This window comes from Pimephales promelas, chromosome 21, assembly GCF_988280905.1.
Source record: "Pimephales promelas chromosome 21, fPimPro1.hap1.1, whole genome shotgun sequence".
Taxonomy (NCBI): Eukaryota; Metazoa; Chordata; class Actinopteri; order Cypriniformes; family Leuciscidae; genus Pimephales; species Pimephales promelas.
Genome location: NC_142789.1, coordinates 30871024 through 30894370, shown reverse-complemented (window position 1 = coordinate 30894370; position 23347 = coordinate 30871024). Strand labels below are relative to the sequence as shown.

The 23347-nt window shown below is 44.3% G+C and overlaps 2 protein-coding genes across 4 annotated transcripts in view; both read right to left on the bottom strand.

The window, feature by feature from the left end:
* The window catches only part of filip1l (filamin A interacting protein 1 like), a 29834-nt gene extending 9102 nt beyond the window's left edge, over positions 1-20732 (bottom strand). The window contains exons 1-6 of one of the 2 annotated variants that reach the window (XM_089124778.1): positions 20424-20732; positions 19427-19893; positions 18111-18177; positions 7501-7744; positions 5664-5837; positions 5408-5586 (exon numbers count right to left, since the gene is read on the bottom strand). In XM_089124778.1, the coding sequence (XP_088980904.1) occupies positions 5408-5586; positions 5664-5837; positions 7501-7740 (593 nt within the window). In that variant the 5' untranslated portion in view covers positions 7741-7744; positions 18111-18177; positions 19427-19893; positions 20424-20732. Of the gene's footprint in view, positions 1-5407; positions 5587-5663; positions 5838-7500; positions 8995-18110; positions 18178-19426; positions 19894-20423 lie in introns of those variants that run through there. The other variant, XM_089124777.1, reaches the window with a different exon arrangement.
* Positions 20733-21075: 343 nt separating this feature from the next.
* nid1b (nidogen 1b) overlaps positions 21076-23347 on the bottom strand; it is a 32865-nt gene continuing 30593 nt past the window's right edge. For both annotated transcript variants that reach the window (XM_089124779.1, XM_089124780.1), the window contains 3 exons: positions 23132-23289; positions 22406-22529; positions 21076-22032 (listed from right to left, as the gene is read on the bottom strand). In XM_089124779.1, coding sequence (XP_088980905.1) covers positions 21888-22032; positions 22406-22529; positions 23132-23289 — 427 coding nt within the window. In that variant the 3' untranslated portion in view covers positions 21076-21887. The remainder of the gene's footprint in view (positions 22033-22405; positions 22530-23131; positions 23290-23347) is intronic.

Here is a 23347-nt window from a genome sequence, read left to right as displayed (position 1 = left end):
AAATGAGGATAATTAAAGCATTATGGGATGAAAGCCTCATCTCGAGCTCAGAAAGCGAGCATTACACACAGTAAACTGCACTGGAGCTGAGATGAGCGAGAGAGAGAGAGAGAGAGAGAGAGCTCTGCACTGTTCAGGAACTGAAGATAATAACTGTGTGTAACCCGAGGTAATAACAGGACTGGAGTTAATGACAGAGCGTGACCTGATCATGTTCATATAACAATTATAATATTGTCCTTTTACAAAATCTGCTCATTTTTCCCGCATTTCATATCAACGCTGGAGACGAGATGAAGCACAAACACTGAAACACACGGATGAACATCTTCTGCAGTGAGTCTGAGCTTTCTGCACTTTACAAAGTTAATAAGACTGAATTTACATGAAACCACAGATTGAACATTCATCATCACCATCATCATCATCATCACCATCATCATCATCACCATCATCATCATCACCATCATCGCCTGCATTTCCACACACTGTTTGAAGTTTAAGAACTTCAGATTTGATCAGTGCAAGTTTGAGCTGTAAAACACCATCACCAGCTCAGCTGAAGATGAAATCCTCTCATTTAACATGATATCAAAGTCCATCGCTCTGCTTCTGTGTGTGTGTGTGTGTGTGTGTGTGTGTGTCGTACCTGGCGTGTGTTGTCCGGCCGCCGCTGCTGATGTTCGGTGTGTGTCAGTGATCTGAACATTCCAGCTCTGAAACTCAACAATGAGTCGGACTGAAGACGCCTATGAGAGCATGACATCATCAGCACGCCCTTATATGGAGCTCTCACAGCCATGAGCTCATGTGTGTGTGTGTGTGTGTGTGAGAACAGATCTCAGCGAGGAAAAACTGTTTGCATGAGGGTTACAGGGAGAGAGTGTGATTAATGTGTGTGTGTAACGTGTCAAATATCTGCAGTCTATATGTCAGCGCTCTGGAAGGCAGTGTGTGTGTGTGTGTGTGTGTGCGTGTGTGTGTGTGTGTGTGTGTGTGTGTGTGTGTGTGTGTGAGTGTGTGTGTGAGATGAGAAACCTTCTTTGGATTACAACATTTCCTTCTGGTTTTCCTCACTTGAAGTCATTAATTCACCCAATGGGAGAAAAATGCACTAACATTTATAAAACACAGAGAAACATCCGTGTGTGTGTGTGTGTGTGTGTGTGTGAGAGAGGCTCAGTTCATTAGCTGTTACACAACTAACAATGGCAATACACAAAATATAGTTTCTACTCGTCCAGTAAAATAGAGTCACGTTTGCGTTTCTTTAAACGAATGACTTCATGAACTCGTAACACACGAATCTCTCGAGCGGCTCATATTTCCCTCCGAAATCAAACACACAAAAATAAATAGTTTTACACCAAGAAAGTGCGGCCTGTTTGCAGACAGCGAGATGTGTGTGTGTGTGTGATATAATATATATAATCCTATAATACTCCTCATTGCTGACTCCTGCAGATGCCCTGTTCCTCATCAGATGTTTTGTGTAATTCTCATATATATATATATATATATATACTGTATATACTGTATATTGTCAGTGTTCAACACTACACACCGCCTGTTAGGGTTCAGCAAACACCAAAGATGAATATAATAGTGATGAGGATGCGTGGAGCTTTAAGATCTTTTGATTTTGGGATGGAATAAGAGATAAATGTCTATCTGTGTGTGTGTGTGTGTGTGTGTGTGTCATCTGGAAGTCATCTGACAGTCTCTGTTTGGAGGGTTTCAGGGAAACACAAACACACCGTTTCACTGCTTGTGCAACATCCGCGTCCTCCACAAACAACACCTCCTTAATATAGAACCACAATAAGTGTCTCGCGTCAGCGTGCGTGTGTGTGTGTGTGTGTGTGCGTGTGTGTGTGTGCGTGTGTGTGTGTGTGTGCGTGAGTGTGTGTGTGTGTGTGTTGATCTGCTGTCAGATTAATATCCAGATAATTTCCACATACGGACTGACTCAAACTGATGTTCAGGAACACGAGGAAGCGGCTCCGGCTAAACTCGAGTCGCAGTGACGGCCCGCCCACACCCCGCCCACACCGCGGCCAAACCTTCGTCCGTCATTAAATAACCGGATGCGGATCGACTTTCTGCGTTTTTCGCATCCGTAGCTCAAGCAGTTTGAGACGAGTTTGACATCAGAGCCTCCGAATCACCAATACGCTAAACCGCATCAGACCGACGGACTCGTGTTTAGAACAACAACTCTAATATTTACAAACGTTATAAAGTTGGCATGAAATTAGCAAATTTATCTATTTTCCAAATGTATGTTATAGAGAATAATTAATCCACGTCAGTTTCATTAAACGGGCAATAACTTCATCTCCCAGCGAACAGACTGAAATAATGAGGTTCTGTAAGAGTGACACACACACACACGCACACACACACACACACACACACACACACAGACAGCGATTAAACCACCAGCACTACTAATGTAACTATTTTGAAATATACTGAGAACTTTAGGAAGATTAAATGATCAAGAAAACAACTTTGTAATTTTTTTTAAAACACTTGGACTGAATGTCTGAACAATCATAGAATCTCACTGTGTGTCTGTGATTGATAACGTGTGTGCGTGTGTGTGTGTGTGTGTGTGTGTTTAAAGAAACAGCCAGATGTTTATATGGTCCTCGCGGCTGCAGCTGATTACCTGACATGAATGACATCATAACTGAACCCATATGAGCTGATGATCTCACCGCTCAAGCGTGTGTGTGTGTGTGTGTGTGTGTGTGTGAGTGTCTTTCATCCTCATCGAGCTTCATCACAGAACAATTGTATGATCCTGTGATGATGATGATGATGATGATGATGATGATGATGAGGGTGTGTGAACACTGAGGACTCACAGAAACAGTCGACACTAAATATACACACACACACACACACACACACAGTCTAGAAGCGCAAGTTTCCTGAACACACGTCACTCGCATGTTCAGATCATCACTGACTGCGCTGTCAAAGGTCACACGAGGTCAAAGGTCAAGCTGTGACCGGCGTGTTGAGAGGAACGTGACGTGTGTGAATCATCAGACCGGGCGAACGCTCGTCCATCTGTGTGTTCAACACGCCACTGACCCTGACCCTGACCCTGACCCTAACCCTAACCCTAACCCTAACCCACGGCTTTATGGGAATGTTAGGATAACCGCTGGATGCCCAGATGTGCATCAGTTCTAACAGTGAACATAAACTTGAGGACGTTTTTATCCAATAGGAAGACGTGCACATAAACTGAATAAATCACCTCAGCGGAGGCTGTGATTGGATAACTGGAGTAATCAGCGGACCAATGGCGTCGCAGCGTCTCTAATGCTGGTTTGGTGTTTCTGAAAGTGGGAGTGTGTGATCAGAATGATTGGGTGTAATTGCCTCCAGAAGCGTCTCACACACACACACACACACACGCACACACGTGTTCCCGAGCACCAGGGTTAGGGTTAGGGTTCTCCATCCAAGCATCCTTCAATAAACACACATGTACTGGAGATGCGCAGTGACTGAAGTCTTGCTTTCTGAGAGATTCATGAATAATTAAGTAGCCATTATCTGCCCATGACAGAAAACAGTTCTTGTTTGTTTATGGAGTATTGCAGTGTTTATTCTGAATGATTCATCGGAGCACATCATCATTATTGTGTTAATAATGTGGAATCAGAATCAGTTCCTGTCCAGCATCTTCTCTGATGACGAGGGCGGGGCTATGACCTGTCACTCACAGGAGATCATTAACGGCTGATCTCAGCACAGTGAGTTTCCCGGGAGACGGTCCGGTTTAGGGAGTTTGAAGTGGTTTGAGCTGAACTGGATCGGGGGGGAATCACGCATGCGTATCATGAGCCTATCAGTCAATGAGAGGAGGCCCCGCCCTGTTCTGGAGCTCCGCCCACATCTGGAGATATTTGCAGTTTTACCCTTCTTAGGCATTCGGCTCTCTCCAGAGAGCGAGGGAGAGGAGTGTGTGTGTGTGTGTGTGTGCGTTCTATCACAGATATGTAATCACATTACGCCATGCGCTGAAGGGCCCGGGGCCGAATGACCTCACGTCACTGACACACATCTGTAAACACGTCTGGAGTGTTTGATTTGGCGTCGACCGACATTCACTCGCTCGCTTCAGGAGAAGATCATTCAGAAGATCACCAGCAAACACAGAAAACACCAGATCTACACGTCACCTGTTCTTGATCTTGATCACACACACACACACTCACACATATACACACACACTCACGTCATCTGATCAGCCCTGAAGCTCTCAGCGAACAGGAAAGATAAACCAGTTTAAGGATGTTTCCAGCAGCGCTTTCCTAACTCGGGCCGCTCCTCCAACTGTGCTCTGCTTATCTAACTACAGTGAGGATCCATCTGATATTTTACTCAGGCCGCGTTCGCTTCATCTTTAAAAAGGCTCCGCTTCTGCTCTCGGATATACATATATATATATCAGGTTTATTTTCAGCCTCTCAGACTTATTTTTAAGGGCCTTGTAAGGAAATGAAAATGGAAACATCATTAGCTAAATATGAGTCCGGATAAACACACGACAGATCCCAGTCCAGCACTGAGACAGCACAAGCCAACATGAGTGTGTGTGTGTGTGTGTGATGGCAGGAAATGATGTCATGCTGCTAGAATGAATCCTGCACCAGCAGAGGAAGACTGCGCTTCAAACATGTGACAATCAGATGAAAACACGTACTGAAATATAAACCGTTAAGGGGACGCTGTTCTTGGATCAGGGTGATATGACGTATTTCGGGGTGAACGGTGGCCTTCTCGCATTTCACCCGTTTCAGCATTAATCTTTATTGAAAGTGGGTCGTATATGTAGTCGAAATGTAAAAGACATTTTTAAATTTGGTGCCCTCTTGACGGAGAAAAGATGACGCATTTGTATGCAAGACAACAACACCCACAATGCACCACTGCACAGCTCCAACTCACAGCGCAGATGGGCCTGACCCTGTCGTGTTTCTGCTGGAGTCGTCCGTGAGGGGCTGCTGGATTATACTTTTTTTTTGTATTTGTGTATTTTACTATTAAAATGTTGCGTCGCTTCACTGTCACTCATCAACCCTGCCCTGTGGCCTCATGGGACAGTAAAGTGTCCATCAAATGCTCACTTCACACAGGAATCAGAAGGTCAAATGGTTACTGTACACACACTCTGCATTCACACACACTGTCCAGCTCACACACACACACTGTACACACACAGCGCAAACATTTTCTGCAGTACTAAGTTTGTCCACAAGGTGGCGACACTGATCTATAGCTGAAACTAAAGGCTGTAAAGCCAGGCTGACACCGCTCTCTCTCTCACACACACACACACACACACACACACACACACACACACACACACACGCAGACTGACCTCTCTCTCTCCTGCTCCAGCAGGCCGGTGAACTCGTCGCTCTTCCTCATGAAGTCGCTGTGGTTCCTCTTCTCGTGGTCCAGCCGGAGGAGAGTCTGTCGATGCGCCTGCTCCACCATCAGCAGCTGCTCCAGCATCCGCCGGTACGTCTCCCGCTGCCTCTCCACCAGCCTGTCCACCTGACACACACACACACTCAGAACACGGCCGCGCTGGACCTCAGAGCGCTGACACACACACACACACACACACACACCTCGGCCATGGGCTTCTCGTAGACGTCCTCCTGCCAGCTGCCGCTCTGCTCCTGGAGGGCGTCTCTCTGAAGAGCCTTCAGCACCTGCGGCGGGGTCACGAACCCGTATCGGCCCTCCAGCACAGCCAGGTCCACTTTATCCGCTTTGAGGACCGTGATCACCTCGTCTCGGGCCTGGGATTGAAACGCAGAAGCTGTGAGATCATGAGCCGAAGGGCTGAATGTGAATATAAGTTCTGTTGCTTCTATGCGGGTTCATTTCAGGGTTCGCCACCGTGGAAACGTCTCGGTTACGGATGTAAGAGGGAACTCGGCCTGCGTCGGTACGCTGTGGGAACTCCCCTGCTCGATTACGGCATGAAGCACGTATGGAATCAGTCTGATGGCGTGACGTCATCGACCAGGGAACTATAGAGAGCCTAAGCCCCGCCCCTCCGCTTCCGGCTCATGGGACCTTATTTCGGAAAAAATATGAATGGTAGTCAATGCCGAGAGACAACTTATCTTTTTATTCCGTCTGAACTGTGCCCTCAATTACACATATGATGTTTGTCTATTTAAAAGTCACACGCAGTTTGTCATAAAAGAGAAGAGTAACGTTTAGTTTTATGTGAAAATCGCTCTGTGAACTACATCTCCCGGGAAGCGAAACAACGAGTGAGATCCGCTACTCGTCTGGTACAAAACACTCAGGTAGGACGGCGTAACGTTACGATTATAACTGTAGAAACAATGACAGACGTTAGCCTCAGTAAAGTTAGCCTCATTCATTGAGAGAAAATGTGCGCCTGTGGGGTTTGTAGTCTTTGTAATCACGTATTTTCACAGTCTTATACCTCAACGGTTTTACATCAAACTGCGACTTTCTTTACTTTAAAATGTATCTTTTAAATTGACAAACATCATATGTGTAATTCAGGGCACAATTCAAACCAGATCAAAATATTTATTGTCTCTCGCCATTGACTACCATTCAATATTTTTCCGAAATAAGGTCCCACGGTGGTCGACCGGAAGGGGAGGGACTTAGGCTCTCTATTAGCACACCTGAACCAAACAGCGCAAGCTTCTGATAGGCTGATGGGAGAATGGCAGGGAGACGCATCATCTCGGTCCCTCTTTAGGGAACTAGGGTTCATACGTAAGCGAGCTGCGTTGAAATGCTGTGGGAATGCTAATATCCCGTCGCTATAAGAGCAAGTGTCCGTCTGTGTGAGAGTCAGTGAGGACCAGCTGCCGCGTCACATCCTGGCGGAGTACAGCCGAAGCTGAGGGCTGACCAGCCGACTCGTAAGCAAGTGAGAGAGCCTCGATCATGTCTTCATTTAGCTGACGCTTTTATCCAAAGCGACTTACAATTGCTATATATGTCAGAGGTCACACGCCACTAGGGGTCAAGTGTCTCGCTCAGGGACACATTGGTGTCTCACGGTGGATTCGAACCCGGGTCTCTCACACCAAAGGCATGTGTCTGATCCACTGCGCCACTGTGGATAATGTGGTCAGGAACACCGCCGCCTGCTCGGCCTCTTCTTGAAACGTTTCGATGACCGTGTTTCCGGAAAGATCTTTCCTCTCTCCTTCATACCTGCGAGGTTTTTATGGCTCTCCCCCCTCAAATATTTTAGTAATCATCATAAATTTGGTTTCATTTGAAAGCTTAAACACTCAAAACTCTTTTCTGTGAATCCTGAAAATCTTTAAAACCTTTCAGTGACTCAAAATCGACTTCAAATTTGAAACACAACTTAGTTAGATGTGCAGCATGGCTTTGATTTTATTGCAATTTCCCAATTATTATATAGTAAAGTGTGCAATAATAAATGTTTGTTTGCACCTGCAGTTCTCCCTCCAGCATGCTGAGCAGGAACACGAGGTCATCCCGGGAAAGGTCGCGGCTCTTCCCGGCTCCGCCGCGCTCCCTGTGCGCTCGCCGTCGGCTCGGCTTGCTCTGGGCGGGGGGCGTGTCCTCGTGAGTGTGACACGCCCCCTCGCGCTCAGACGCCTGCCGCCGTGATCTGGGAGGCTCCGCCTTCACCGCGCCCTCCAGACTGTTGCTACGGGAACGCATGATCATGCACCTGTGGCGAAGAACAAAGGATTGTGGGAAACAGCACAAACACATAAAATCCATACTTTTGCAGAAGTTTGTTTGAAGTTTGTCGATGTCCTCCATGACAGTAAAGCCAAGAAAATGTGCATCGAAGTGTGAGTTTACAGGTAGAGTCGGCGCTTCATCTTCATATAAAAACAACAGAAGTGTGTGAACAGCGTGTTCAGACTGATCCATCAATAATGCACACACAATGATGTCATCTCTTATACAAACAAGCACACACACACAGTGATGTCATCTCTTACACACACACACACACATTCAGTGAATGAATCAATCATGATGTCATTTATAAAAGCTGTGGATCTGCATGAACTTGCAGGACAAACATCATCAGTCGTGAAACTGGATCTGCTTCGGAGTTCACCGCCGGTGAACTTTACACAGCTATCGAACTGAATTCACATCTGAACAACGACTCCAGTGGAGCTGCTTACGGCCGAATCTGAGTTTGTCTCATATCTGATGAAGTTGATCAAGTTTCTCCTGAGCATCACTGTGAAACTGCTGTTAAATATCGTGCCCACCCAGTGAACACTCCTCATATATACAGTACATTTCCCATAAACCCTGAAAACACACACATCTAATCTAATCACTAATGCTGTAAATCCAGATTTCTGAAAAGTATTTCTTGTATAAACATCATGAATGCAAGAATAGATCATCATCACTACACCACACAAGCAGAGCAATTCAACGAGCCTTTTACTTTCAAACACATTTGGCGTAATTTTTCTTCCGTATCATTCGTTTATCATGTGTTTATTAGAATGGATTGATTTCTCTCTTCAGAGGCAGAGGAACTGAACTGAGGGTCAAAGGTCAAACCCTCCCAAACATGAGCTGAACTTAGATCAGATGACATCATCGCTGCACAGGGGTCAAAAGGTGACACACACATTCCAGAAGGCTGATGTCATTCAGAAGAGAGAGAGAGAGAAACTAACCAAACAATTCACTTTATCAGCGAGTTATGAAGATGAATTCAGCGATAGAGGATCTAAAACAGGTTTGTTTGAATCAATAACACAGATTTCTTCATCTCTGTGGAGCTTCTCTGATGATGAAGATCAACCCCAGCACAGTGACTCTAGATTCATCATCATTTGACTCTTCATCATTATTTAGTAATGACTATATTACAGTCCACACACACACACACACACACACCAGCAGATGGCAGGAATGAGTCAAATTCTTCTATTGCTGATGTGTGCGATTTAAGATTTGTGTGTGTGTGTGTGTGTGCATGCAAGTTTGTAAGTGTCTCTGTGAGTTTTCTAAGTGTGTGTGTGTGTGTGTTCATATCAGAATACTGTACCAATAAGACTCATCACAAATAGAAAACCGTGTGTCGTTCACACACACACACACACACACACACACCAGACAGACAGAACACCAGCTCTACACACACACACACACACACCTGAAGTGTGACTGCTCCTGTTGCACCTGCTCATTTACACATGTGTTAATTAACAGCTCATGTTTTAATTACTGGCATTAATTAGTGAATCTCTCAGTGATTGTGCAGAGCGGTGAGTAATTACACACACACACACTCCTGTGAGGAGCACTTCACACACACTTAGGACGTTCGTTCAGTTCCTAAAAACGTTTTTCTAAATGTTAGAAGAAAAACATCAAACGTTTTTTCTGAAATCTTCGTCTAATATTTTCTAAACGTTGCAGTTTGTTTCGGAACAACCCGTGATGTCGATGACGATGTGTGTGTGTGTGTGTGTGTGTGCGTGTGTGTGTGTGAGTCTGGCTAAACTTAGGGTCACTGGAGACCCGTCACTGAGTGAAGGGTGAAAGACACACACACACACACACACAGAACACCAGCTACACACACACACATGCACTCACACACACCTACACACACTCGTTGTTAACGTGTGGATGAGGCGTGTTACAGAAGGCACGTATGGGCTGTTTTACAGTGCCTCTGTTGACCTGATCTTCTACGCTCGTCTCTTCGCTCTTCTTGCACAGATGCTGAAGACTGTAACTGGATCTGATCACACACTGACCTCAGATCAGACGACAGCAGACGCGCATCACTTCCTGTCTGCACAGTATCGACACTCAGAGATCCGCCTGAAGCTCTTCGTCAGACACTGATCGCTCGCCGCCTGTCAGGATCATCATCATTAAAGATAAACTGCTCAAAACTCGTCCCTGACACAACTAGAAGAGAACGATCAAACAGCCAATCAGAGGCCAGTCTGCTGTAAGAGCTGCAGCATTTAGAGTGACGTGTGTGTGTGTGTGTGTGTGTGTGTGATCACGCAGGCTCAGGCTGGACCGTATGTGTGTGTGTGTGTGTGTGTGTGTGTGTGATCAGTAATAGCTTGATAATTGCTGCTGTCGTTTGACGAATGCTGGAGGGAACAAAGCCTCTGATCCCCGGAGACCATCTGTGTGTGTGTGTGTGTGTGTGTCTGACAAAGGAAATAATGATCGGCATACGGACCACCTGCACTTTTGACCAATTACAGTCTGTGATGTGGAGAAAATATCAGAGTGAAACTCGTCCTGAGAGACGCTCTCACACACACACACACACACACACACACACTGACCCGATGAGATCTGAGGAGAGCAGCATCAACAGAGCCAAGAGTGACACACACACACACACACACACACACACACACACACACACACACATACTTCATAAAATCTCATTATCCAGAATAAGCCTCGGCTAATCAGTGTGAGAGATGCTAGTCGAGCGTTAGCTGCTGTGATCGCTATTAATACTCTTTTTCCCAGAGTGCTGCACTGGCATCCGCACGCGAAACCGGATCCCTGATCTAAAACGGAGCGTCGCTGACCCCGCACACACACCTGTCGGATCTCACACACACCTGTCGGATTATCTGAGAAACATCACAAAACATCCACAGACCACCGTTACCATAGTTACCCCTCATTTACATGCGGCCGTGACGGGCGAGAGACACTGAACACAAGAGATGATGATCAGGATCCTGTTACTGGTTCACTGCAGTCTTAAAGGAGTAGTTCACTTTTAAAAAAACTTTAGCTGATAATTTACTCGCCCCCGTGTCATCCAAGATGTCCACGTCTTTCTTTCTTCAGTCGAAAAGAAATGAAGGTTTTTGATGAAAACATTCCAGGATTTTCTCCATATAATGGACTTCAATGGGGTCCAAACGGTTCAAGGTCCAAAAGGGCTTTAAACGATTCCAGACGATGAATAAGGGTCTTATCAAGGACCCTTCGAGTCATGTCACACATCACAGAACAGAGCAAGGCGAGCGTTTGAGCTTATACAACTTAGACTTTGTTATGTATTTTTTTAAATGAGCGATCGTTTCGCTAGATAAGACCCTTATTTATCGTCTTTTCGACTGAAGAAAGAAAGACGTGGACATCTTGGATGACACGGGGTGAGTAAATTATCAGCTAAAGTTTTTTTTAAAAGTGAACTAATCCTTTAACCAACAAACTTCTTATCTGAAGTTATTCTCCAGTAAACGTGTCTTGCTTTAGGAAGGTGTGGATGTGTGTGAGGTGATCAGGGACATCTTTACGAGACTCGAGTACGGGAGTAATAACCCTCTCAGACACGGCCCTGATATGAGCGTCTCGGCCGCGTGTAAAACACTAAACTGGAGATGTTGTACTCACACAGACGCACGTGTCTGACATCTTTAATCCTGAAGCCGTTCAAGCCGTGATTACCGGCAGATGCTCCAGTTCCCCAATCCTGTCAATCACACTAACCGGATCCCAGACGGAGCATCCCCGGGTCGGACCCTTCTGTCATTAACACACACTTCTACTAATGATATGGAAGAGAAAGTGTGTGTAGAGCAGACACTGCGATCGTGTCACTGATGATGACCCTGGGCTTCTGCTGTGACGTACATATTGGTGAAATTCAACACGTAATGTTCCTGCTGATCACGGTGAAGCTGAAATCTGTGTATAGAAATAAACATGACTTGATTTAATTTGGAGCTATATTTATCATATTTATCAAGATCAGAGGCTGGCATTATGCTAATTAGCTACAAACCACCAGGATCAGGAGGAAGAGACTGAATTACTGACGACTCGTTTCAGTTCAGAATCGTTTCCGTTTTGAAGACAAAAACTCCATTAATCTGCGCTTTAATCTTTGCTTCTACATTCACATGATGGGCACTTTAACAATCAAACCAAACCATTACTGTAACCATACGCACCAATAACTTCAGGATACACGAGGATGCCCTGCTTTAATCTTTATTTCACAATCATTCGGTCATAGAAACCAGCACTGAAACAAGTCATAGACTCACTCAGGGTTTTTGTCTTGTTTTCCAACACAATTATTTAAATATCCTTAAATCAAGATGCATTCACATGAGAAGCAACATAACTTATGGCGTTTTCCACAGCATGGTACGGTACGGTACGGCTCGCTTTAAATGCTACAGCCTCTGTCGAGGTCCCAAGCGTACTGTACGATACTAAAATGTGACGTGATCACTGATTGGTCAGACAGAATGGTCACAGCCAGCAGCATTGTATTTGCGGGACATCAAACCCGCTAGATTTAAATGGCCAGTAACAGCCACCGCCATTTTAAAACGACTTGCTTGAAGAAAAAAGAAAGAAAACTTACAAACAAGAAATGGCTGAATCGTGGTCAGTGGAGGAAGTGCAGACGTTCCAGTTCTCATACACTAGTTTTAAAGGTAGGGTGACCAGATTTCTCAGGGTGGAATATGGGACAGACCCACAAAACCTACTGCACACATACAAGTATTTCCACTTAATAATTGTGATAGCTATCAGGGGGGACAAAATGTCCAAATGCTCCACGTGAAACTGCAGTCTTCCGACCTTTTACTATTGTGTCAGCGGCGTCTGTCTCACTCTCTCAGACCTGCCTCAGACCTGTCTCACTCTCTCAGGCCTGTCTCACTCTCTCAGACCTGTCTCACTGTCTCACTTTCTCAGGCCTGTCTCACTCTCTCAGACCTGCCTCAGACCTGTCTCACTCTCTCAGGCCTTTCGCACTCTCTCAGACCTGTCTCACTGTCTCAGGCCTGTCTCACTCTCTCAGACCTGTCTCACTTTCTCAGGCCTGTCTCACTCTCTCAGGCCTGTCTCACTCTTTTAGACCTGCCTCAGACCTGTCTCACTCTCTCAGACCTGCCTCAGAACTGTCTCACTCTCTCAGGCCTGTCTCACTCTCTCAGACCTGTCTCAGTCTCTCAGGCCTGTCTCACTCTCTCAGACCTGTCTCACTTTCTCAGGCCTGTCTCACTCTCTCAGGCCTGTCTCACTCTTTTAGACCTGCCTCAGACCTGTCTCACTCTCTCAGGCCTGTCTCACTCTCTCAGACCTGTCTCAGTCTCTCAGGCCTGTCTCACTCTCTCAGACCTCTCTCAGACCTGTCTCACTCTCTCAGACCCGTCTCACTTTCTTAGACCTGTCTCACTGTCTCAGACCTGTCTCACTCTCTCAGGCCTGTCTCACTGTCTCAGACCTGTCTCACTCTCTCAGGCCTGTCTCACTCTCTCAGACCTCTCTCAGAACTGTCTCACTCTCTCAGGCCTGTCTCATTGTCTCAGACCTGTCTCACTCTCTCAGGCATGTCTCACTCTCTCAGACCTCTCTCAGACCTGTCTCACTCTCTCAGACCTCTCTCAGACCCGTCTCACTCACTCAGGCCTGTCTCACTCTCTTAGACCTGTCTCACTCTCTCAGACCTGTCTCACTCTCTCAGACCTCTCTCAGACCTGTCTCACTCTCTCAGACCTCTCTCAGACCTGTCTCACTCTCTCAGACCTGTCTCACTCTCTCAGACCCGTCTCACTCTCTCAGGCCTGTCTCACTCTCTTAGACCTGTCTCACTCTCTCAGACCTGTCTCACTCTCTCAGGCCTGTCTCACTCTCTTAGACCTGTCTCACTGTCTAAGGTCTGATCGCTGGCAGATTGAGAGTCTGGATTAGAAACGCTCGTCTGTCGGATCAGATCAGTGGATTAAGGTCCAGGATAGACTGTGTGTTTCTGGTGTTCGCAGCAGATCCGGTGAAACTAAAAACACACCAGATTTTTCTCTCTCTCTCATTCTCTCACTTTTCTCTTCTCATATATACATATATAATGAGTATTGTTCTACATATATATTAGGAAACTTATAATAGAGATATACACATACTCAACACAATTTTACACACTTCAGATAATTACGCATACATCCTACTTTTGTTTTCTGTGTTTTGTATTGATAATATTGTCTAACTGTGTTTTGTTCTATGTACTACTTCAATTAAAAAAAAATAATAGTAATAAACAAATAAAGATCCGGTGAACATGCGGTCGGTCTGGAAGCACATTTGCAGTTCTGTGGGAATGAGTTTGAGCTTGTTTGTGGATATCAGAGCCACATGGCGGGAATAACGGGACCTCGGCCAGTGAGTATCAGTGTCTCCATCCATCTCACAGACAGACACACACACACACACACAGCTTTCCAAAGCCAGCCGGCAAAAGCTTGGATATTTGAGCCCTGCGTGGGCCGTCATGAGCTTCTGTCCAGAGAACCGGAGAACCGGATCCCAGTCGCTACACAACAACACCAGCGAAAACTCGCTCCTACAGATTCAGCCTCATGCCGTTCTCTAAACATGTGGAGACCAGGATTCTGTGCGGGGGTAACTGTGCGGGAATAAGGGAATAACTGTGTGGGAATAACAGTGCGGGAATAAGGGAATAACTGTGTGGGAATAACAGTGCGGGAATAAGGGAATAACTGTGTGGGAATAACAGTGTGGGAATAAGGGAATAACTGTGTGGGAATAACAGTGCGGGAATAAGGGAATAACTGTGTGGGAATAACAGTGCGGGAATAAGGGAATAACTGTGTGGGAATAACAGTGCGGGAATAAGGAAATTACTGCGGGAAGAAGGGAATAACTGTGAGGGAATAAGGAAATAACTGCAGGAATAAGGGGATAACTGTGAGGGAATAAGGGAATAACTGCAGGAATAAGGGGATAACTGTGAGGGAATAAGGGAATAACTGCAGGAATAAGGGTATAACTGTGAGGGAATAAGGGAATAACTGCAGGAATAAGGGGATAACTGTGAGGGAATAAGGAAATAACTGCAGGAATAAGGGGATAACTGTGAGGGAATAAGGGAATAACTGCAGGAATAAGGGGATAACTGTGAGGGAATAAGGGAATAACTGCAGGAATAAGGGGATAACTGTGAGGGAATAAGGGAATAACTGCAGGAATAAGGGGATAACTGTGAGAGAATAAGGGAATAACTGCGGGAATAAGGGGATAACTGAGGGAATAAGGGAATAACTGCAGGAATGAGGGAATAACTGTGCAGGAATAAGGGAATAACTGCAGGAATAAGGGAATAACTGTGAGGGAATAAGGGGATAACAGTGCGGGAATAAGGGAATAACTGTGCGGGAGTCACAGTGCGGGAATGAGGAAATAACTGCAGGAATAATGGAATAACAGTGCGGGAATAAGGGAATAACAGTGCTGGAATCATAGTGCGGGAATAACAGTGCAGGAATGAGGGAATAACAGTGCGGGAATAAGGGAATAACAGTGCTGGAATCATAGTGCGGGAATAACAGTGCAGGAATGAGGGAATAACAGTGCGGGAATAAGGGAATAACAGTGCTGGAATCATAGTGCGGGAATAACAGTGCAGGAATAATGGAATAACAGTGCGGGAATAAGGGAATAACAGTGCTGGAATCATAGTGCGGGAATAACAGTGCAGGAATGAGGGAATAACAGTGCGGGAATAAGGGAATAACAGTGCGGGAATGAGGGAATAACAGTGCGGGAATAAGGGAATAACAGTGCGGGAATGAGGGAATAACAGTGCGGGAATGAGGAAATAACAGTGCGGGAATAAGGGAATAACAGTGCGGGAATGAGGGAATAACAGTGCGGGAATGAGGAAATAACAGTGCGGGAATGAGGGAATAACAGTGCGGGAATGAGGAAATAACAGTGCGGGAATAAGGGAATAACAGTGCGGGAATGAGGGAATAACAGTGCGGGAATGAGGAAATAACAGTGCGGGAATGAGGGAATAACAGTGCGGGAATAAGGGAATAACAGTGCGGGAGTCACAGTGCGGGAATAAGGGAATAACTGCGGGAATAAGGGAATAACAGTACGGGAATAATGGAATAACAGTGCGGGAATGAGGGAATAACAGTGCGGGAATCACAGTGTGGGAATAAGGAAATAACTGCAGGAATAAGGGAATAACAGTGCGGAAATGAGGGAATAACAGTGCGGGAATGAGGAAATAACAGTGCGGGAATGAGGGAATAACAGTGCGGGAATGAGGGAATAACAGTGCGGGAATAAGGGAATAACAGTGCGGGAATCACAGTGTGGGAATAAGGAAATAACTGCAGGAATAAGGGAATAACAGTGCGGGAATCACAGTGTGGGAATAAGGAAATAACTGCAGGAATAAGGGAATAACTGCAGGAATAAGGGAATAACTGTGAGGGAATAAGGGGATAACAGTGCGGGAATAAGGGAATAACTGTGCGGGAGTCACAGTGCGGGAATGAGGAAATAACTGCAGGAATAATGGAATAACAGTGCGGGAATAAGGGAATAACAGTGCGGGAATAAGGGAATAACAGTGCGGGAATCATAGTGCGGGAATAACAGTGCAGGAATGAGGGAATAACAGTGCGGGAATAAGGGAATAACAGTGCGGGAATGAGGGAATAACAGTGCGGGAATGAGGGAATAACAGTGCGGGAATAAGGGAATAACAGTGCGGGAATGAGGGAATAACAGTGCGGGAATGAGGAAATAACAGTGCGGGAATAAGGGAATAACAGTGCGGGAATGAGGGAATAACAGTGCGGGAATGAGGAAATAACAGTGCGGGAATGAGGGAATAACAGTGCGGGAATAAGGGAATAACAGTGCGGGAGTCACAGTGCGGGAATAAGGGAATAACTGCGGGAATAAGGGAATAACAGTACGGGAATAATGGAATAACAGTGCGGGAATGAGGGAATAACAGTGCGGGAATCACAGTGTGGGAATAAGGAAATAACTGCAGGAATAAGGGAATAACAGTGCGGAAATGAGGGAATAACAGTGCGGGAATGAGGAAATAACAGTGCGGGAATGAGGGAATAACAGTGCGGGAATGAGGGAATAACAGTGCGGGAATAAGGGAATAACAGTGCGGGAATCACAGTGTGGGAATAAGGAAATAACTGCAGGAATAAGGGAATAACAGTGCGGGAGTCACAGTGCGGGAATAAGGGAATAACTGCGGGAATAAGGGAATAACAGTACGGGAATAATGGAATAACAGTGCGGGAATAAGGGAATAACAGTGCGGGAATCACAGTGTGGGAATAAGGAAATAACTGCAGGAATAAGGGAATAACAGTGCGGGAGTCACAGTGCGGGAATAAGGGAATAACTGCGGGAATAAGGGAATAACAGTACGGGAATAATGGAATAACAGTGCGGGAATAAGGGAAAAACAGTGCGGGAATAACAGTGCGGGAATAAGGGAATAACAGTGCGGGAATAACAGTACGGGAATAATGGAATAACAGTGCGGGAATAAGGGAATTACAGTGCGGGAATAACAGTGCGGGAATAAGGGAATAACAGTGCGGGAATAAGGGAATAACAGTGCGGGAATCACAGTGCGGGAATAACTGTGCACATCATGTCTTAAACACAACATTGGTCATTGCTCACACTGCAAAGCATTTTCCTTACTCAGCCTTTTTGTAATTTACTACAAATAATATATACAATTCTTAAATCAAGATACATTAATATCAGATGCAATATGACCCCAGATATTAGGTCTTGTTCACTGATTTCTCAAACTTTTTTTCTCAAAATGTCTCAAAATGTATTGACTTTAAAACAAGAACAAATATCTGTCAATGGGGTCAGAAAAATACATTTGATTTAAAAGGAAAACAGGATTATTTGTCTGGCTCCACCGTACATTGAGTCACTTTGCTTCTCCAGTAAATATATCTAGATATCAGAGTTATATATATATATCGTATATGCAATGTACAATATTCTTGCACATGTGTTTATATTTCCAGCTGATTCTGATCACAGTCTCACAGCAGAAACATCAGAAGAATCATCAGCTAAAATCTGTCCTTCGTGATCAATGACGGCTGCAAAACACACACAGAGAGAGAGAGACGCTCTCTGACACTCTCTCTCTCTCTCACTCACACACACACACACACACACAGCGATAACACGGCAGCATGTTCGTTTGTGAAGCGTCTCACCTCAACACGTCTGGTCTCTCAGCGCGTCTCTTCTCCTCCGGTGTGTTTCTGCTGTGACTCAGTCAGACTGTGAATGACAGAGAGAGAGAGAGAGAGAGAGAGAGAGAGAGAGGGGGGGGGGTGCAGTGGGAGGAGAGACAGCAGATATCAGAGCTAAAGCTAAATATAACACACACACACACACACACACACACACACACACGAGTCCGCTGATCCCCTGCAGTGTCTGATGGGTAGTTTGACATGTTGACCGAGAGCCGATGTAGAGACTGTAGTTCAGGTAGGGATACTGTAGATCCAGACGGCTAACTCAGATTAAACCCCTACAGGTGTGTGTGTGTGTGTGTGTGTGTGTATCTCTGAATAAACCTGACAGGGTGATCAGGATCAGGATTTCCATCAGCCTGAAGGGGTTTAATCTGAGATCTGATCTCACTCACACACACACACACACACCGGAAGGGGTTTATTCTGAGATAACAACTGGCTGGATCTACAGTATCTGTTTATTATACGGCCACTGGCACATAAAGCAGCGAGTTCAAATAGACGGACATGTAAGAGTACACAGTCACAACACTTATAACAGCTTTAGCAACAGATAATAATGGAGATTTGTACAAAACAATAGTTGGAAAATGGCGGCAACAGCGTGTGTGTGAGAGCGAGTCCATGATACCGGACGGCATAATTAAATAACTGTGTATGAGTGCGAGTGCGAGTGTGTTCCTGGAACACTGACTGGAGTGAAACAAAGAATAACACAAAATAACTGTGTGTGTGTGTGTGTGCCTCATAAACACACAGCTGTCACTCAGTTCCTCGATCTTAATAAGAGCAGAAAATAAATATCCTCTTTAAATGCGGACGGGCTGGAGAATCTTATTTACGAACCGTTGCCATGGAGATGCTGTCAATCACAGCTGTCGCCCTTCTCACAGAACACACCAGCACATGACATTGATCATGCCACAGGAAATGACATCATCACAGCCAACAGCCAATGGGCATGCAGCACACAAGCAAAGAGAGATCTTTCAATCAAGACTAAAAATAGTTATAGTTATATGGTTAAAAATTACTAAACACTTCTATTTTGATTAATTGGCCAGGTCCCGTATTTAAATTTTACATAAAAATAATAACACACTCTCACACACACACACACACACACACACACTCTCTCTCTCTCTCACACACACACACACACACACTCTTTCTATCTCTCACACACACACACTCTCTCTCTCTCACACACACTCTCTCTCTCACACACATTCTCTGTCTCTCTGACACACACACACACACACACTCACTCCCATCCCGTGGCCGTCTCTCCGCCAGTGTTTCTCTGCAAGCGTTTCCAAGTTTCCATCTCTCTGCGCGTCTCATTTCTAGGAGGCTCTTCTCTATTTGCGTCTCTCTTCTATTTCCGCAGCACTGAGGGCCGATCTCCAGCTAACATTAGCGTGTGTGTTTCCCCGGCGTCTGCACTGCAGTGGACGACACACACACACACACACACACACACAGCTCGACCTGCGTACAGCTTCAGCTGCAAGTGAACATGTTGGGAAACATCCAGCACACGTGGTGAAGATGAAGTGTGCATGAACATGTCTGAGTTACTGGGTCTTTCCACACGGACGCTCTCAGGGGTCAGGGGTCAGAGGTCAGCAGGTTCATCAGCTCTAATTCAGTCCACGGGTCGCGAGTCACACAGGTCGATCAGCGATCACAGATGCACTTGTCGCGTATGGCTGTCATTACAACACATTCTCTACTGTAAAAATGTTTTAAATCTTTTAAAAAACAGTAATACAGTGCAATTCAGCTAACAATAACACACACACACACACACACATTTATATATATATATATATATATATATGTATATATATATACACATTGTATATGTATATATCAAATCAATTAATCACAATAAATCACATCTATCATAAAAGTTTATAAATATGTATGTTTTTTCACACTCTCTCTCTCACTCGCACACACACACACTCTTTCTCTCTCACACACACACTAGGACATAACATTAAATGTCATATTAATAACATTGAATGATCAACTGTTTTTTTTATTTAATAGCAAATAGTCGATTTTAGCTTTAGCTACTTTTACAATAAATGGCAAACCTACCGTTTGATGGACTCGAGCATGTTTTTTAGAAAACGATTTTAACCGTATTGACTTTTTTATTGTTGTATCAAATTACATCATTTTGTTCAGCAAGGCCTTTGAAAATATATTATAACAGAAATATTTAAATGCTTTACTGTGGTGTCAGACACTTACCTCAGAACTTCCCATGCAGTGTTTGGCAGTGGCGGCGGTGTGAACGCGGGAAACACGGACCTGACTGGAACAGGTTCAATAATCCCGGGAAAACGCTATAGACAGTAAAAGCAGAGCCCGTCTAATCAATTAGACATTCTCTGGTAAAAGAATGATTGGAACAGGTTCAATCATATCTATGGGTTATATCTATGGGTTAATGACCATCCCGGGAAAACACAGTGAAAAACCCATAGACAGTAGAAGAAAAAAACTGGAAAGCGGAAGAGTGTCCTCTAGTGGACGCGGCCGGAACTGCAGCCGCACACACACACACACACACACAAACGCAGATTCATGGCTTTGATTTTCTTGCAGCTTAGAGTAACGTGATTTGGAAAATATTTAAAAAAATTAAATTGTATATTTTCGACATTTTTCATAAATGTAACTTTTCTTGTTCACTTTTACACATTAAAAAGAGTCCAAGATTGACCACAATTTAAGTTGGAAACGTCATTTTCAGGTCCATGCTCAAAAAGCGAATAAATAAATCACACACAGCATACGTACGTATGATTTATCATATAATGGTAAATAAACTTCATTTCTGAATCTTTACTGTAATCATCATCATCATGTGCTGATATGAAGTGGAATAAAACACTAAACCTTTAGAAAAACAGTTTTAATGGACACTCGCCTAAACCCATCATGCAGTGCGGTGTGTAAACACCAGTGTGTCACATGATCGGCATCGACACGTGACCGCTGCATATTTACAGTAAACAAAAGGAAAAACTTTTCAAAATCATCAAGATTAAAATACAATTGTAAATAATATTTCAGCTAATCAGTGATTGCAAATAATATCCATCCCAGAATGCACCTCTCCTCACAGTATAAATGTATCCCAGCATCCCGGAAGAAAAACTACAATAAAACTATATTTAGTGGCATAACTGTATTTTCAAATTGTGCTTTTAGTATGTCAGGATCGTGTGTTTAAATGTAAAGTTTCCTGTTAAATTAAACACTTGTAATGTAAATATCAGCATTATAATACTAATAATAATACCAACAACAATAATATTCTTGTTATAATAACTGAGTGTTAATATTATACATATTTACTATTTCACCTGAACACACAAGTGAACACACACTCGTCCAGCATTTATTAATCTCAGTTCCTGTTGATTAACATTACTAATGCGTAATTAAAACCTAAAGTTGCTCCTGTTAATAATATATAATGGACTAACGATGTGTTTTATGATGAATAATACTGTATGATCTGACGGGATCGGATCGTTTAATATCAGATTTAAGAGTTATGAGTTATGATCCTGATCTGATATTGATCTGATATTCCCGTGGTCGGGGGAGTCGGCAAAGATCCGGCAAGCCTCCGTCGGTTCCGGCCTGCGGTACGCCAGTCATGTGATCAGACCACGGTCATGTGACTCGACGGCGCTGATGTCATCAGGCTCTTATCACGAGAGCACCCGAGCTCAGACCTGCAGGGCATTGTGGGTAAGTGACGGTGATGCCGTATGTGCGCGAGCGCCGCTGAGGGAGAAACTCCTGCACCTCCATCCCATCCCGACCCATAGCAACCACCGCTTCCCTAGCGACAGAACATCAACACACAATCATTAGCAGACGTTCAGCGAGTCGTCTCTGACATCATCAGCTGGACATTTAATGTTCAGGTCTAAAAAGTGAATAAATTGATTATAAAAACAGCAAAAATATAATTTAGCACCAAAAAACCCCCTTAAGAAAATAAATATTAAATAAAAAAAATTATCGGACTAAAGTATAGTACATTAATTTCAAAATAAAGTAAAATGTTGGTGATTTCTGACCGACAGTGGAGAGCATTGAGGCTGGCGCTCGTCATTTACACACTACAGCGGGATTCAGTGAACTCTCAGTGATTCGTTTGAGTGATTCATGAAAAGAACCGGTTCATAGGAGTCGTTTGTTGGTGAACGGACCTTCTCCAGTCGGTGTAGTAAAGCCTGGAGCCGAACGACACCATGGAGAACGGGTACTGGATCCCTTCAGCCAGCGTCTGCCGCACACCGGAGCCCGGGTCCACACACTCCACTCGACGCGTGCCTGCAACACACACACACACACACACACACACAGCTGTAATAACTCAACAACTGTACACACTGGATTCACAAACTAACGCTGAGCTGCGGATCAAATACAACACTCACTTGTGTAAGACACTTACTTAATGATAAAATCATAAAAATGGCAAACAAAAATGTATTATTAATAAATTAATAAAAAAAACAAAAATAATCCACTTACTAAAAGTAATTAAATCATAAAAATAAAATAAACAGTAAAAACACCTAATATAAATTAAATCATGTAAAAAATAAGAATTTATTCATGTAATATTTATTTAATAATAAAAACAAACACTAAAACTTATACTAAAAAGCAATGAAATGTTTTTAATAAATCATTTAAAAACAAAAACGATAATATTGCGCCACTTAGTAAAATGAATAAAATCATAAAAAAGTCAAAATAAAAATGTAAAACATTAAAACATCAAAATAAAACTTTTAATTCAAAAAATGTAATGAATCATTCTAAAACAAAAACGCTAAATCTAATCCACTAATCGAAACAGTGGAGATTTTAAAAGAATAATTAGAATAAGAGTCCTGAACCCCGAGAGGTTCCTGAGGAGCGCTGACCTGCGTCGGCCCAGCAGAGCTGCCGGGTCTGGGGGTCAAAGGTCAGGCCGTTGGGCAGCGAGAGCCCGTCCTGCACCAGAACCGTCCTGTCGGCGCCGTCCACACCGGAGCGCTCGATCTTCGGCCCGTCGCGGTCCCAGTCGGCCCAGTACAGGTGTCTGCGGGACGGGGAAGAGTCAGCGTGGGCCACACACACACACACACACACACACACAC